At 30.2% G+C, this 17,025-nt stretch overlaps 1 protein-coding gene across 1 annotated transcript; it reads left to right on the top strand.

Annotated features, from left to right (window-relative positions):
• Positions 1 to 1,360: 1,360 nt before the first annotated feature.
• Positions 1,361 to 14,057, top strand: LOC110412715 (1-acyl-sn-glycerol-3-phosphate acyltransferase 3-like). The gene is made up of 11 exons (XM_021423329.1): positions 1,361 to 1,483; positions 1,650 to 1,772; positions 2,038 to 2,077; positions 2,179 to 2,252; positions 3,075 to 3,134; positions 11,261 to 11,338; positions 11,416 to 11,574; positions 12,376 to 12,501; positions 12,654 to 12,746; positions 13,542 to 13,628; positions 13,716 to 14,057. The coding sequence occupies exons 1-11, from the start codon at positions 1,403 to 1,405 to the stop codon at positions 13,932 to 13,934; spliced, it is 1,140 nt and encodes a 379-aa protein (XP_021279004.1). The 5' UTR covers positions 1,361 to 1,402; the 3' UTR covers positions 13,935 to 14,057.
• Positions 14,058 to 17,025: the final 2,968 nt, after the last annotated feature.

Here is a 17,025-nt window from a genome sequence, read left to right as displayed (position 1 = left end):
CAATTTTTTCTTTTCTCTTTGAATTTTGCTTTGTCTTTCTTTTTCTCGCAACTTTATCTGTTTTAAATAAAGAAACTTTGATTTCAAAAGAAAAAAGAAATATAAAGAAATTGTTAAAGTTTCTTAGTCACTACCTTTGAAGAGGAGAAGATTTCATTAACATTGATCCCATGCAGGCTGCATTCGCCAAGGTCCTTTTCCCTTTCGGATATTATCTTTTTTTAGTTTTCTATCTTTTTTGGGATCCAAATCTTGTTTTTAACATGGGTTGATTTGTGTTTCTTTTTCTAATTTTGTTATTCAACAGTGGATTTCGTTTAAAATCTTGTTTTCATCCAATTTCAGTGAAATATTTATCACTGAATAAAAAATTTACTTTTAATTCTTTCTGTTCAAAGAAAATTATTCTCAAACTATTGAAGAAATAAAAAGTAGGATGAAAATAAATTTTATTTTAAGAAATAAGTTTAGGGTTTTCAATTTTAACTTTAAATTTTCATAACATTCAAACTAAGATTCCTTTGATTTCTAAGAAACGACATATAAAAAAAACAAGATAGTGTTTGCATCTAACTACCAACCTGTACCGGTAACTTTACACAAGGGATGAAGGGTGTGAGCAGGTCAGGGATCAAGTGAAAAAGTTCGCAATAAGAATGCTGTAAGCAGTTCTGATCAAGTTCGGGAGAAGGATAAGTAGATTCTTTTAAAGAAAATTTATCTAATTCTTTTTAAAAAAATGATATAAGGGGCATATTTGTTCTAAAATATTTATGTGATATAGCATTTAGTTTTTGTTTAATTGAGAATTAACGATGTTAACACAAAGAATCAAAGTGTTGTTTCATAGCAGGGATAATTTCATTCCATCATGAAGTGATTTGGTTTTTTTCTTATGGTGATTTGGTTTGCTTATGTGATGTTGCATTTAGTTTTTGTTTAATTAAGAATTAATGATATTAATAGTTAAAAGATCAAAAGCATTATTTAAAACAAAAAGAATCAAAGTGTTATTTCATAATGATTGGGGGAGGTTTTTGGTTTTTTTCTTATGGTGATTCTTTTTTTTGAAAGGGATAATTTCATTCCATCATGAAGTAGTTTGGTTTTTTTTCTTATGGTGATTTGGTTTGCTTAGATTTTGAGTTCTTAAAAAAAAAAAAACCAAATTTAATCTTGCTGTCATGTTCTCATTTACGCCATGTATGCCCAAAAAAGGGGGAGAATCACCCAATGGCACGAAGAATGGCCCCTTCCAAAAGTGGCTCTTAAGACTCTGCGTAATCCACGTGTATTCCTGGCAACATTTCTCTACAACCCATTAACCATCTCTTAGTTTCTTCTTCTCTTTGCAATTGACCTTCTCTCCCTTCGCAGAATCTGGATTAGGTAAAAGAAATCCATGGCAATTCCAGCTGCACTTGTTGTTGTTCCTGTTGGGGTGCTCTTCATTCTCTCTGGTCTCATTGTTAATCTTATTCAGGTATTTAAGCAATGCTTCCTTCCATTCATTTTATCTCTTTTCTTGAGTCTATTTTTGGGTACCCTTTTCTATACTTTCTTATTATTTACTACATTTAATATGTTTTATTTTATAAACTATTCCTTTTATTTTTCATGAAGAAAACATAATGTAGCTCTACTTTCAGGCGGCCTTACTTGTCCTCCTTCGGCCATTGTCAAAGAGTTTGTATAGAAGGACCAACAAAGTAATTGTGGAATTACTATGGTTGGAGCTCATATGGCTCATTGATTGGTGGGCAAGCATTAAGGTTTTCAATATTTTTCTCTTCCAATTGCCTCGACTATGTTCATCAATTAATTTCTTTCTTCTTTCTTTCTGAAAAGTTTCATATGTGATTAATTGTATGGAGCAATCCAACCTATGCTTGGAATCTTTACAATCAAAATATTTTGGTGGAGTACACTTATCATGCCATGCTTCTACTTTATAAATTTAGCAACATTGATTCGCTAAAATTCCTTTATTCTACTGTGTGTTAAAGAAGTAATATTTGTCATATCTTATGGTTGCAGATTGAGTTGTACACAGATGCAGCAACATTTCAATTAATGGGTAAGATGATGGTTTTGTAGCAATTCAATCCCTAAATTCTTTTGTATTAGTTGGAAGATTATAAACTGGTGCAGATCATTTAATGTTTGTAATAATTCTAGGTAAAGAACATGCTCTGGTCATATGCAATCACAGGAGTGATATTGATTGGCTTGTTGGATGGGTCTTAGCGCAGGTGCTTACTTATCCTTGTATCATAATTACCCATTCATCAATGTTTTCTTATTCTTTTTTGGCCACAATTTGATGTATATAAAATAATGTGTCTGGATAAACGTTTCCAGGAGCGGGTTACCAGCTTAAGGTGTGGGCTCAGCCTGTCATAGTCGCGTTTGGCCATAGATTTTTAATCCAAACTAGATCAATTAATTTATTTTATTAAATCTTAATTTTAAAAAATATATAAAATATTAAAGTGTTAATAGAAAACAATGATTAAATAGATAAGTTTAGCCGGATTCAAATTTTGTGTTTTGTTTTTTTTTTTTAAAAAAAAAGAGAAGCTCAATAAACCTGATCTGACTTGATCCATGAACAATTTTATGTCCAAATTCATGAAAATGTTTCTTAGTTTTGCTCATGACAATTAACACTGCAACACAACTAGAACTTTAGTTTCACTTTTCTTGACACATATTTCATTTATACAATTAAGTCTATCCATACCTACGGGGGTTTACATATGTGGGTTGATCAATTTTATATTAGATTTTGTCTAATTATATGCTTATTAGCATGTTTATTTTTTTTATTATTCGAATATGATTGTTGTTGTCATTTTTACTCCTACTTGTAACTATATAAAATAAAATTGAAACTCAAGTTAAGGAGATTTCCCTTATGCTTAATTGTTTTTTTCAGTCAAAGTCAAATTGTTATAGATTTTATGATGAATTCAATTTTATTTCTGTTTTTGCAAAAGATTTATCCTCTCTTTATTCATATGTCTTTTCTTTCTTTTTTGTCTATATTTAATAGAAAATTAATTTGATTGCAGCGCTCAAGTTGTCTTGGCAGTGCATTAGCTATTATAAAGAGATCAGCAAAATTCCTACCTGTAAGTTTTCGTTTGATCTAGTGGCTTTTGCTATATACTTTTTAACAAATTCTTTATAAACCAATTTATGTGTAAGCTATTAGCTAAAATTAACCTAGTCTTTTGAAGGAACATTCTTAATTTTCAAATCTAATAAATATTGGCTGGTGAAATTTAATACCATTCAGAAACAATATTTCTTCAGTTTGTTACTTAGAAAGAAATGTCAAAAGTTCTTATTCCTAGCTAGGAGGGTGCATTGTTTCTCTTCACTGAAATTTCCTGAAATAGCCATTTGAGGTCTATTCCTCAAAATCCCTATACAATTTCTTTCTAAAACAACGTGAGGTACTACTGTAAACAAATAAAATGTGAGCCGGTGATGGAAAGAAAAACTGAGCGGACTTTGAAGTACAGGAAGTGCTGTGGAAATATGATATCTGATGAGAACAGAAATCCCAAAGAGTGAAAAATGAGGAAAATATTTTGAAAATAGCAGAATAATTTGTTGATGTATTTTCAAAATAAAATATTATCTTTTTATATGAAAAATTATTATAACTTAAAGTTTATGTCACATAGTGTGATAAAATATGATTATTAGATTGTCGGTGTGTTCTCATATAAATAATTATGTCCCTTAATAAAGAGATATTTTGAAAAAACATCTCTACATCTAAAGATTGTGAGACAACAAGAAAAACACCACAGATCAAAAGCTTAAATATAAAAAGTTATCTTTTCATATTGTAACTCAAAGATTATATCTTATAGAATTAATAGTTGTCCTATCATAAAGTAATTCTTGAAACAATATTTTTATTCAAGGATTGTATCTTACAAAATCTAAAAGTGTCTTTAAGATAAAAAAGTACCTTGATGAAAGGATTATGTCATTGAAAAAAAACACTTGCAAGCCTATACAAAGGATTTGCTATCAACCATTTTGATACAATAAAAAAAAAAGGCAAGAGCAGAAAAATTAAAAACAAGATAAGTGTTTATGTTTATGGTCAAAACATATATGTTTTGAAAATAAACATAAACACTTGAGTTCTCGTCAATTATCGAAGGAATCTAAATTCTTTATAATCTACTTACTACAAAAAGTAGACTCTAAAGCTGAATAAGTTTGCAAACACTCAAGTGTATCTAACATTCTACTCTTATAAAGTGTAAGACAAAGTTAGATATTGGCTTCATTGTATCTCTAAGGCTATTTGTATAATTTTCCTTTGCACACCAAGTAGTAGGGGCGAAACAAGTTGTAAAGATAGCGTTTATCGAAAGGCTTGATTTAAAGTTAATTTTGTTGATTTTTTGAATTCCAGTTAAACTCCATTTGCACTAACATAATCTCAAAAGAGTTGTTCAATATCTTACGCATCAGTAAAATAAAGAAAGAAAGAAATCAATTACACCCACACAAGAACAAAAGATATTTATGTGATTCGGTCTTTTAATGGCATATACCCACGGGCACAACAACAGTAAAAAATTCATTAAGAAAAATTAAGAGATTACAAGAATAGTCTTAAACTCATAACTTTTATCCCATTTACACCCAAATCACTGTCTCTAGATCTAGGTGCTAATTAAACTCCTTTTTGGCTTAATGATATTCTTTAACCCCATATGATTCTTCTATAGGGTCAAGTACAATAATTTTATCTTAATTTGACTAGTATTTGATATCCTAGTCTGACTAGAAATAAAGACTATCTTAACAAGGTATGCTAATTTAGCTAGAATTAAAATATCCTAGTCAAACTAAAATTTGAGACTATCATAACAAATCTCCATTTTGGCTTGAATTCACCAAGCTCCACATTATGAACCAATCTTTGTCATCAACATTAATGCCCAATAAGGTCTTAAGCTCTATGAACACCAATCAAATCCAAAAAATGCTTGAACTTTATCCCGAAAACTAACTTAGTCAACATATTTGCAAGATTTTCCAACTGTAGCTATTTTCTTCACTACTATCTTACCTCTAAAAACAATCTATCAAACAAAGTTACACTTGGCTTGGATGTGTTTGGGTGTTTCATAAAACATCTGAGTTTTAGTCAAATGTATAGCATTTTGACTATCACAAAATACAACTATCTACGCTTGTCCAAAACCAAGATCAATAAACAAGCTTTAAAGCCAAAAAGCCTCCTTCATTGCCTCGACCACACCATACATATAGATTCAATTGTAAACAAAACGATGTTGATTGGACAATTGGTTTTTAACTAATTGCAGACCTTGAGAGAGTGAACACATTTCCTATTTGAGATCTTTTACTCTCTAGATCATCAACGACATCTAAATCGAAGAAGCTGAGCACATTATAACTAGGGTTTACACATCCTTCATACATTGAGCCAACATCTATAGTGCCCTTTAAATATTGAAGGATCCACTTCACAAGTTATTAATGTCATTTTCTTGATATGTACATGAATCTACTAACACACTGATAGCATGTGAGATATCTAGCCTATTGCACACCATAACATACATAATGCTGCCTACTAAATTGGCATAAGGAATTCAAGTCATGTACTCCTACTTATCCTCCGATTATGGTGATAAACCAATTGAAAGTTTTAGGTGTAACCCCAATGGAGTAGTCATGAAATTGACATCTTGCATCCCAAAACGTTGTTGTACTTTTTGAATGTACTTCTTTTGTGACAAACATATCATGAACACACATCTATCTCTAATAATCTCCATACTTAATTTTTTTTTGCAGCACCTAAGCCTTTCATCTCAAACTCACCATTAAGTTGCTCTTTAATACATCGATGTCTAAAATACTTTTAACAATAATTAGAAAACAAATCATCTAGAAGCTTTCTATGGTAGACACAACTATTATATAAGCTTCTAGTATACCTATGTGCCTGCATGAACATATCAAACCTTTTATACCATTGCTTAGGAGATTAGGTCAAGCCATATAATGACTTTGTAAGTAGACATACATAGTCTTCCATACTTGGAACAACGAATCTGTTAAGTTGTTTCATGTAGATATACTTTTCAAGCTTACCATATAAGAATGTTATCTTGACATCAGGTTGCTCCAACTCAAGGTCCAAATAGGCCACTATAGCAAGCACCACTTACATTGAACTATGCTTTGAAATGGGAGAGAATACCTTATTGTAGTTGATTCTTTCTCTCCTTGTGAATAGCCCTTTGCCATAAGTCATGCTTTAAATTTAACACATTCAACCCTAAGATCCCTTCTTTTTTCTTGAAAACCCATTTTCATCCCACAATTTTTTGGCTTTTAGGTGGTTTCACAAGCACCAATATTTGATTTTGGTGTAGAGACTCAATCTCTTTATTAATATTAATAAGTCACTAAGAAAACTTGGCTCATGTAATTACCTCAAGATAAGTGTAAGGTTTATTAGTTTATACTTCTTTAGTCACAAATAAAACATAAGAATTAAATTCACCATCAACATAAGTAAAGAAAAAAATCATACTTTTGAGGTATTCTTAAAATTTTTTTCTTGGTATGTTTGTAGCAATGCTTCATTGTTGTATATGAGGTATCGGTTCTTGTACCTTTTATGACTCCTTCTAGATTTCACTACTATTCTACATTATCCTTGGAGCATTAATTTCAAGCATTTCTTGCTCACCAAATCCTTGGTTTGATGTGATTGTAATCTAGATTTGTCCCATGAAGTAATGTAGATTAGTCAAAGGTAACATTCGAACACATCATGAACTTGGGGGATTTCAAATCAATACACCATAACTGATAACCTTTTACCCCATATGGATAGCCTAGGAATATGCATTTCTTTACCCTTAACACAAGCTTACCATCACTCACATAAGCATAAACAAGGTAACCAAATACTTTTAATAGAGAGAAATTAGCGAGTTTACCTAACCAAACTTTCTTGAGAGTATTTATTTTAATTACATTTAATGGATACCGACTTACCAAGTAGTAAGTTATGTTGACAGCTTTTGTCTAGAATACTTTGGGTAGATCAACATAAGAGGGCATGCATCTTGCTCTATTTAGAAGTGTTCTATTCACCTGCTTTGTAAAACTGTTTTGTTGTGCTGTTTTAATGAGAGTGCAATGTCTAATGATTCCTTTATTCTTCTAGACAATATCAAACTCATCTTTGCAAAATTTCAAACCATAGTCTATTTGGAATTACTTAATCTTTTTACCAGTTTGCTTCTTAATCAATGCCTTCCATTGCAAAAAGGAGATGACCACTTCACTCTTAACCTTTAGCAAGTAAGTATAGACTTTCCTTAAGAAACTATCAATGAAGGTCAACATGTATAATGATTTTGTTTTTATGCCACCAAAGAAGGACTCCATAAATATGAACTTATGTAGCCTATTATACTTTGGGTCTAATGAATTGCAGTGCTAAATTTCACCCAATGTTGTTAGCCATGTACAGAAATCTAGCTTCTCAATCTTTTGATTACATAGTAAACAATGCTTACTTAGTTTTTTCATCCTCTCTCATTGATAAACATGTGACATCTTCATTAGGATCATTGGATAAAACTATGGAAGTGGTTCCCCATTAAACGATAAAGGCTACTCAACAGCTCGCCTTTCATGATAGTTAACACTTCTCTATATACCTTTAAGACACCATCTTGGCCACCCAATTTGTGGCCTTTCTTATTAACAAACTCAAGGATATCAAGTTTTTCTTTATGTCAAGGATATGTCTTACTTCAAGTGTTTTTACCATACCATCAAACGTCTTGAACCAAACGATGCCAATCCCAACAATTGAGAGCGAGAAATCATCTCCTAATTATACATTACCCATATCAATAGATTAATAAGTTGTAAACCAATCACACTTAGGATATATGTGAAAGTAATAACCTGAATCCAAGATCCATGTATCCATCAAGTTATTGTTCATAACTACAAGAACACTATTAGCTTCCTTAAAAGTATTAAAGTCGTCATTTACTACACTTGCAACATTCTTAAACTTGTTGATCTTTTTATCACCCTTGAATTAGGTATAGTCTTGACAGAAGTGCCTTTTCTTACAACAATATCAAGAAACATTCCTTCTTGCTCTAGATTTGGATTTAGATTTAGATCTACCTTTTCTATCTAGGGCCTTCTCTTTACTCCTTTTTTTATTCACAATCAAGCTTTCAGTTTGATTTTTACTCTGGGTATCATCAACTTTCTTCTTTAATTCTTTGGAGCTTAAGATGCTCCTACATGCTCAAAAGTGTGGGTGTTTTGACCCTATAACATATTGTAAGCTTTGATCCGTAGGAGTTGGTGTTGTTCAATTTTCTAACCACACAAGTATACGCATCGCAAAGAAAATATAGTAATGAGTAGAGTGTCAATCCCACAAAAAATTAAATTAATTCTTATTGTTAACTATTAAAATTAACGCACTTTAATTTTATCTAAATAATTAAAATTAAAAAGAAAAATTGAAACTAATAAATTAATAACTAAAATCAATATATCACCAATTTTACTTTTAGTGATTACCAGATCTAAGATTATGATATCCCTTAATACTTCATCTGAATATTGTCTTTCCCTCTAAACTCAGTTTAGTGGATTAAGTTGCTAACCTAGTATCTTAAATTATTTACAAATTTTCATCGAGTTTCTCATAAAACAACCTTTCTCAATTAATTTACTATATGTCTATACAAATTATATTGAAGAAAGATTCATTAAGTGTGTGCTATAATTTTGGCTACGTATAGCTTATACGTATATGTCTACCCTATATGTAAATCAAACTACCTAATCAACTAAATACATTCGATCATACGCTATTCTATTCAAGGTCTACTTAAATCTCCTTCGTCAAGGTTTAACTTAGATTTTCAATTCAATCCAATTGATGGCCAGTCAACTAAAAGCATTAAGAACAGAATAAAATAAACAACTTAAATCCATCAAACATAAGTAAAAGAGAGATAAATAATTCAAACTACATATTGAGTTTAATCATAATCTTAGATAAAAATTTTAGTTCCCCATGAAGTCACACCTCATCATTAAATAAAATTTAAATATTCAAATCAAACTAAGAAAAATAAGAAAATAACAAAAAGATAGAAAAAACCAAGAATTGTATTCTTGATCTCCAAATCTCCTTGGATCCTTCAAATTCTTCTTAACTTCAATGACTTTGTAGCTTGACTTTTAGCTGTCAATTTGGTATTTTTTTTCTCCTCTTTTAAAATTTCTTCGAAAAGTTATTTTTATAGACTTTGAGATTAGGCCAAATTGGGTAAAGAAACAAGTCAATTTCATCTGGGATTTTCTCATTAGACTATGTGGATCACAGTCTTGCCTAATTAATTAATAGAAATCGTAATTGCTCTAAGATTGCTACAGCAAGTCAAATTTGACAAGATTTTTGACCACCTTTCAAGCCTAATTGGACAAAACAGTAAGCATAAAAGTTGTATATTTTTCTCTTATCTTTCCAATGGTTTAAGAATTTCTTCATTTGGAGCTTTATAGAGAAAGTTATGGTCAAAATACCGAAACATATGCAATAGAGGTCTGCACTTTAAAATTGCTCTCTTTCTTTCATCAAAGTTCTTCTTTCATCAAACATATACAAAAGCACAAATAAATCAGTAACAACCTATCTTAACCACATGAACACCAAATTAATCATAAAATTAACTAAGATTAGATTGACTCATCTAAATTAACTAATTTAAAATAATTAAATTAAATCTATTAATTTCTAAGCATTACTACAAGAACTACGCTAAATTACTATCAAAATTAAGTCCAAATGACTCTATATCATAGAGTTATCAGTTGACGCAGAAGATATGATGGAGGCAAAGAACAAAGAAAAATTAAGGCTAGGTCTTCATCATTAATTTTAACATCACTATTCCTCAAATCAAGAATAATTTTGTTCAATTAATCAATGTGGGTATTAGTAGATGTACTTCATGCATGTTGAGAGTATAAAATCATTGCTTCATAATTAGGATTTGATATTCTAATCTAATTAGAAGTAAAGACTATCTCAACAAGGTATACTAATCTAACTAGAATTAAAATATCCTAGTCAAACTAAAATTCAAAACTATGACAATAGAATAGGAAATGAGCTAGTCTGTTCCACAAACAAATATGTCAGGCGTGTACAGAATCTTTAGTTTTTTTGTTTTGCAATAGAGGATATTTGAGTGGGAGGGAAGGTAAATGGGTCTTGCCTATGTCTAATTAGAAATTATGTTACTACTTTAGAACATTAAAGGAATGAAACTTGTTTTTGGCAATGGGTATGGCTAAGTTGACTACTATTGTTGGTTTGGAAGTTTGAAGAAAATGGGTCAAAAAAAGTGATTCATAAAGAAAAGGGAAGAAAAGAGAAATGAAGAAGACATAAAATTGATATGGTTGCAAATTATGCCATTGTACTACTTAAACGAATGCCGTATGAAAGTACTAAGAGTCTTGAGAGAAAGTTGTAAAATTTGATGAGAAAGAAATAGACATTTATGGTGCTGATTTTTTGAGTTTTTCTTGTATTTATGTTGGCTATGGTTCTATGTGCCTATACTGATTTTGATTTTAGTTGGTAGTGTCTTCAAGTTTTTTGTATTTTATTTTGTTCTTTACATCTGCTCAATCCTAGCAGCCTTTCTAGGTTGAGTGCTTGAGATTGTACCTTTCCTCTTATTTTTCTTTATTGGCTAGTGTGTGTTGATATTATTGTGAGCAATTATTTATGTCATTGTGTATGTATTGTAACTATTATTTTCCTTTTCTTAAGATTTAGTTTATCTTGTGTTATATCTTCTTCTGACTTTGGTGTTGGTCTTCTTCTGACTTTGGTGTTGGTCCTTGTCATATGGTTGTTAACTCGTTTGGGAATTTGTTTTTTGTTTTAGGGTTTTGTTATGATATTGGTACTTGGTTTAATTTATCATTTGGTTGATCTTTTACTAAACTTAGCATGAGTTTTTTCTAGTGTTCATTTGTACTATCTCTTTTATATTAAAAAAAATTTATGCTTTTCAGTCGTATGGTAATTTTTCATTCAGATTGTTACTTTCAAAAACTGTATTGCCTAGGAATATTACATTGATTCCATAATATAGAAATGGTAAAATTTATACAGATCATAGGTTGGTCAATGTGGTTTTCCGATTATGTATTTCTGGAAAGAAGCTGGGCTCAGGATAAAGAAACATTAAAGGTAATAAAAATTTATACATGCATTTTTTAAGGCTCGTTTTGTACTCAAAGCTTACTATATGGGATTTTGTGTCGCAGTTTGGTTTTAAACAGTTAGAGGATTTTCCTATTCCTTTTTGGTTAGCTCTTTTTGTGGAAGGAACTCGCTTCACACAAGCAAAACTCGTATTAGCCCAAGATTATGCTGCATCTAAAGGGTTACCTATTCCTCGAAATGTTTTGATACCACGTACAAAGGTGATATTAATTTTAGTTGAAAATTTCACTTGAAACATTAATTGTGTTCCTTTATATTAATTTCTTTTTCCTTCTTGATGAGTTAGACTTAGGATGTTGCTTTATTTCAAATTTCCTGGAAAGATTTTTTGATTTAGGATACCTCATAATGCATTGCATGCGATTAATGAGTCTCATATAAAAGTTAAAGTTATTTTTACTAATAATAACATGGGATTAAGTTTTCGAAAGTTAACCATTTAAACCCACCATGTTGAAGTATGGGGGTTACATTTACTATCATAACATGTACATGATGTTGGCTCTCAAATTGTGCTAGTGTGATCTTGATTTTGTAGTTGTGAATTTTAATTGTGATAGTGATGTATGATTTTAATGAGGGCATCAAAAATTTGAGTAAGGAAAGATTATGATATCTCATTCTACATTGAATGTGAATAAAATCCATGAGTCTTGGGTAAGCGTTCAAATTATTTATTACTAAATAACTTTAGCTTAAACTTTTGAGGGACAATAATATTTAGGTAAAAAAAATAGTTATTCTACTGCAGCTTGGGTTTTGCTATTTACACTCTTAAGTTAACGCTTGTAGAAATTTTTGTTTTTAAATTGAATTTTGCCATAAACAAAGCATGTATTGCCACTAAATTTAGAAACATACTATAATCATTTATTAACGGTTAAGGAAATTGTTTGTCTTTCATGGTAGTATTGTTGGAGCATTATGAAATATAAACTGCAAAGTTCCAATTAATGCAATGAAGTGTATAGTTTATAGTAATTGTTTATTTTTTTTATCAGGGTTTTGTTTCGGCAGTATATCATATGCGCTCATTTGTTCCAGCAATTTATGATTGTACAGTGGCAATTCCAAAAAATCAGCCTCCACCGACAATGTTGAGAATGTTTAGAGGACAACCTTCTGTGGTATGTGGGCCAATGACTCCTTGAGAATAGTAGCATGGATTAGAGTAGATTTCGGAATAGTTTCATTTTACCTTTAGTTTATATTAAACTTGGTTTAAAAATTAATTAGTGTTTTTCTACATATGCTAGTTTTTTTACTTGATCTATTATAGGTAAATCTGCAAATTAGGCGTCATTTAATGCAAGAACTACCAGAAACTGTTGATGGCATTGCACAATGGTGTAAAGATATATTTGTGACTAAGGTAAAGTACTATTTCCAATTATGTTATCTAAAGCCAAAATTTTGTGAAAAAGATGTAGAAACCTCTCCAACGGTGTTGTTTGTGTTTTCCAAGCTAGTCTTTCAATGCTTCATTGGCAATACGCATGCTTGATCTTGATTGAATCAATTATACTAATATCTTTTTTTGGTTTTCTTCTAGTGTAAATTACATATTTAGTAATTTATATTTTTTAAAATGTTCTATTTTGATCGCTCAATTTTGAAAGAGATATAATATTTTGGTCCCTAACATTATACAAATAGTGCATTCTTAATCACTTTATCTTTAAATATTAGCAAGTCTCCATTATGGGATTCTATATCATCATTTTCTGCAATGTGTCTAAGTTTACATCATTATTTTGTGTTACAAAATGATGACATGAACTAGATCACTTGACACTAAATGATTACGTGAAATGTAAAAATGTAGATCTATTTGTGTTTAAAGGTTGAGTGATTAAGAATGCACCATTTATATAATTTTAATCACCAAATAATCATTTTTCAAAAAATAAATGATCAAAACAAATAATTTCAAAATTTTATATGACTAAATAAGTCATTTATTTGATATTAAACATGGAATCGACAATGGAAAGGTTCCTCCTACTTTTGTCGTCAGAGCTCAATGGACAATTAATTACTTATCACGCTAGACTTTGTAGGCTTATTTTAGCTTATATAAGTTTCATGCAATTTATATTAGTCTTGGTTACTCATTTCAATTGACTCTGCTATCATTCTGCTTCCCCTTTTCTTCCTAACCTTTCAGGATGCTATGTTAGAGAAGTATTTTACTACGGATGCATTCAGTGATCTTGAATATCAAGACATTGGACGACCTAAAAAGTCTTTGATTGTAAGTTAAAAAAATACTCGTTGCTTCCTTTGTTTACAAATTTTTCCCTTTAATCAAAGATTCACATGTACATTGTTGTTTAAACAGGTTGTGATTTCTTGGTCATGTTTACTTCTCTTCGGTATTATCAAGTTATTTCAATGGTTCTCTTTCTTGGCTTCATGGGAAGTCGTTGCATTTTCAGTAACATTCTTGGTCATTGTTACTATTGTTATGCAAATCCTCATTCATTCTTCTGAGTCGAAGCGTTCTACACCCCCTAAGGTATTTCAAGTAGATTCAACAAAGGAGAAGCTTCTCTGTTAAGACTTATTCAAATTTCACATATTTTCTCATATTCCGTAACTTCTAATTTTCCATATATGTATAATATCCTGGTTTTAACTTTGAATTTCTTTTGTATCTTTTGTTTTTATCCGACTCAGATAGTTTTTGTGCCAAACTCTGATAAGAGAAAAGACAGATTTGTATTAGAGTATGGTTCGTTATATTTTTTATTTTTATTGTTGCTTGTCGTTCTTTATGAGTTTATGAGTTTGTGATGTAATAATCTTTATTCTTACTAGGACCAAATCTACATATAAGGAAGCGTCATATCCATTGAAAATTTAAAAAAAATAAAAGAATAGTAATGTCTGTTGCCAAAAAACTACAGTTATGATTATTTGAAAAAAACACAATTATGTCTGTTGGGAATAAGTACCTTTACTTATAAAAAGATTTTCCTTTGGAACAATAGAACCTATAGAAAACAAAAACAACAATTTCTCCTTTCTTTTTTTATATTCTCTAAGTTTTCTTTTATATCATTTTTCTATAGAAAAATCTTATAGAAGTTTGATAATCTTGTCATACTTTAGTGAGTATTCAATGGATTGATTTTATCAGTACAAAACGCTATCAATCACTAAGCTTCATTATATTTTCGAGGTTTATACGCCGGTAACTCTTTTACACATTACAAGTAGAGGTGAATAAAACCTTAAGAAAAGTGACATTATTACACACTTTAAAGTCATTTCTTGATTTTCCAATTCCATATTCTAACAATTTTAAGGTTATATTTCATTTCAACAATGACCGTTACAAGTAGAACACTAAAGAATTTAACTTCTAATTTTTGTGAAATTAGAGCAGATTGATGTTGACAAAAAAAATAGCAAAATGATTTTTCATCGGATTACTAAATAAGCTTTCTTACCTTGATTGATTTGATTTGCGTGAATTCTCTTAACAATATCTACTATGAACAATTAATTATTAGAAATCTCAAGAACTTTTAATGATTTATGATCAAAGAAATTTCATAGAAAATCTTGTTATACAGAACTTGTTAAGTAGTAAACAAAAAAAGTGGTGTCCTTATCTAAGTTGAGTAACATGCATTCATAATTATTTTATAATAGGAAAAAGTGAGGAAACTTAGGTTATGGGGAAATTTATTATTTCTCTTCTCAATTTTTATATATATAATTGATTTTGGAGTTTTAAACTTTGCAATGGCAACAGTTGCCACATGGCAACAGCTGCCATCATTCTAATTCCTCTCACTGCCTCTTTAGTCTTAATCAATGATTAAGGGACCACTCCCCATTTTTTTTTTCAGCACCTTTTCCTTTCAACAAAGATTTAATTTATCTTACAATGTATTGGGTTGGGAACATTGCAGATCGAATTCAATTATTTTTAACCTTTTTTTTTGGAGTGAAATTATTTTTAACTGTTAAATAAGTAGGAAAATGAATATGACATGTATACAACCAGGTTTTGCTGGTTATGATGCTGACTTCAATTCCTTTTTCCTTTTTTTTTTCTTGTTATTTGCAAGACTGCAATTATGACTATTTGCCATTAGTTTGGAGAAGAAAGGCAGGAATGGTTGATGCAAACTAGAGCTGGCTTCACATAGACATCCTATATCCCAAGAATTCATGGTAGTCGAGATTAATAGTTCTTGATGTTTTGATAAATAAAGTATTTCAACTTTCACAGAGATGTACTTACCAAAAATAAAAAATAAAAAAATAACAGTCACATGATGAGTTATGTGCAAGGTTGGAAAGCACAACTCTCAGGAATCTGTGTTGTTGTCTTCGGGATGATGCAAAGAAATTTGATAAAGATTGAAGATTCCAATGAAAATAAATAAATAAATTTAAACGTTTATATCATTGTTACATACGGTGTTTTATCACATCAAATATACAAATAACTTTTGAAGAGGAAACACTCAAGATCCTGTGATTTTTCTTTAAAAATGACTAAGCATTTATTTTTAAACAAAAACTTTATGTGAATAGGATTGTTTGCTTCAATCGTAGGCAGTTTGGACTTGGGATACTTTCTATGCATCTTGTCTTTTGCTTGCTAGCATGTAAAAGCTTTTCAGTTTTTCGTTACTGCTATAGACACCCATTTTCTTTCTTTTAAATCATTTTTCCTTTTAATTTCATATTTTGGTTTTGTTTTTATTTTATTTTAAAGTAAAATATTCAAATAAATTAAGTTTTAATCATAATTCAATTTGATTCTAATAGTATTGAAAATGAACAACTTGTTTCAAAAGTTTATATATTATTGCACATATATATTTTGTCGTTAGTCCATTGTTAATTTTTTCATTTATCTAATGACGTGATATTAATTTGGTACCCATTTTACCCTTTATTTACTGACAATCTCTTTTGATGACCTATGAATGTTCTACTCTGTCAAACCCCCAAACCTTCATTTCTCCAAATGCTAATCTTTTTACTCAAAACATTACTTTTCAAGTTTCATGAACAATTTTCTTACCAGATACCATCCAGAAAAACACAAAATAATATGTACACAGAAAGAAACACAAGGTGCTACCTTTTCATAGCAGCTCTTTTAAACTTATTTATACACTTTACAAAATTAACCCATTAATTCCTTCTAGCAAGACCACCAACTCGACAGCTAGCATCAATCCCCATCCTCACAGAAAATTAGCCAGCAAAACAAAATTTCTCATTAATTCACAGTCACAAGTTGCAAATCAAATTCAAAAGTGGATAATAATTGATTGCATTGAAGAAATTCATTTTAGTCTTGGACATGGCTAGAGTGTGACATGTGGAAGGGTAGGTGTCAATCTGTTAAGTTGTTTCAAATTTCAATAACTTTCAATAGTCTTTTTTTGAAGGCAATAGATATGTTTTCATTTCTAGTGAAAAAATAATACAAAACTCTACCTATGTGTAGATGTGCAACCAACCCTATTTAGGACATTACCTATCAAGTGCCAAGAAAACCCAAAAAAAAAAAAAAAAGAGTTGCATATACAAGCTCTCTAGGAGGGTTAAAAAATATATCAAAAATCATAGAATTAAAAGCGGTTTAATAATTTCAAAGACCTAAAGTTAAATATTTC

This window comes from Theobroma umbraticum, unplaced genomic scaffold (genome assembly GCF_002168275.2).
Source record: "Theobroma umbraticum cultivar Fairchild unplaced genomic scaffold, ASM216827v3 scaffold_95.0, whole genome shotgun sequence".
Classification (NCBI taxonomy): domain Eukaryota; kingdom Viridiplantae; phylum Streptophyta; class Magnoliopsida; order Malvales; family Malvaceae; genus Theobroma; species Theobroma umbraticum.
Note: the sequence above shows the minus strand (reverse complement) of the source record. Positions and strands in the feature narration are given on the sequence as shown.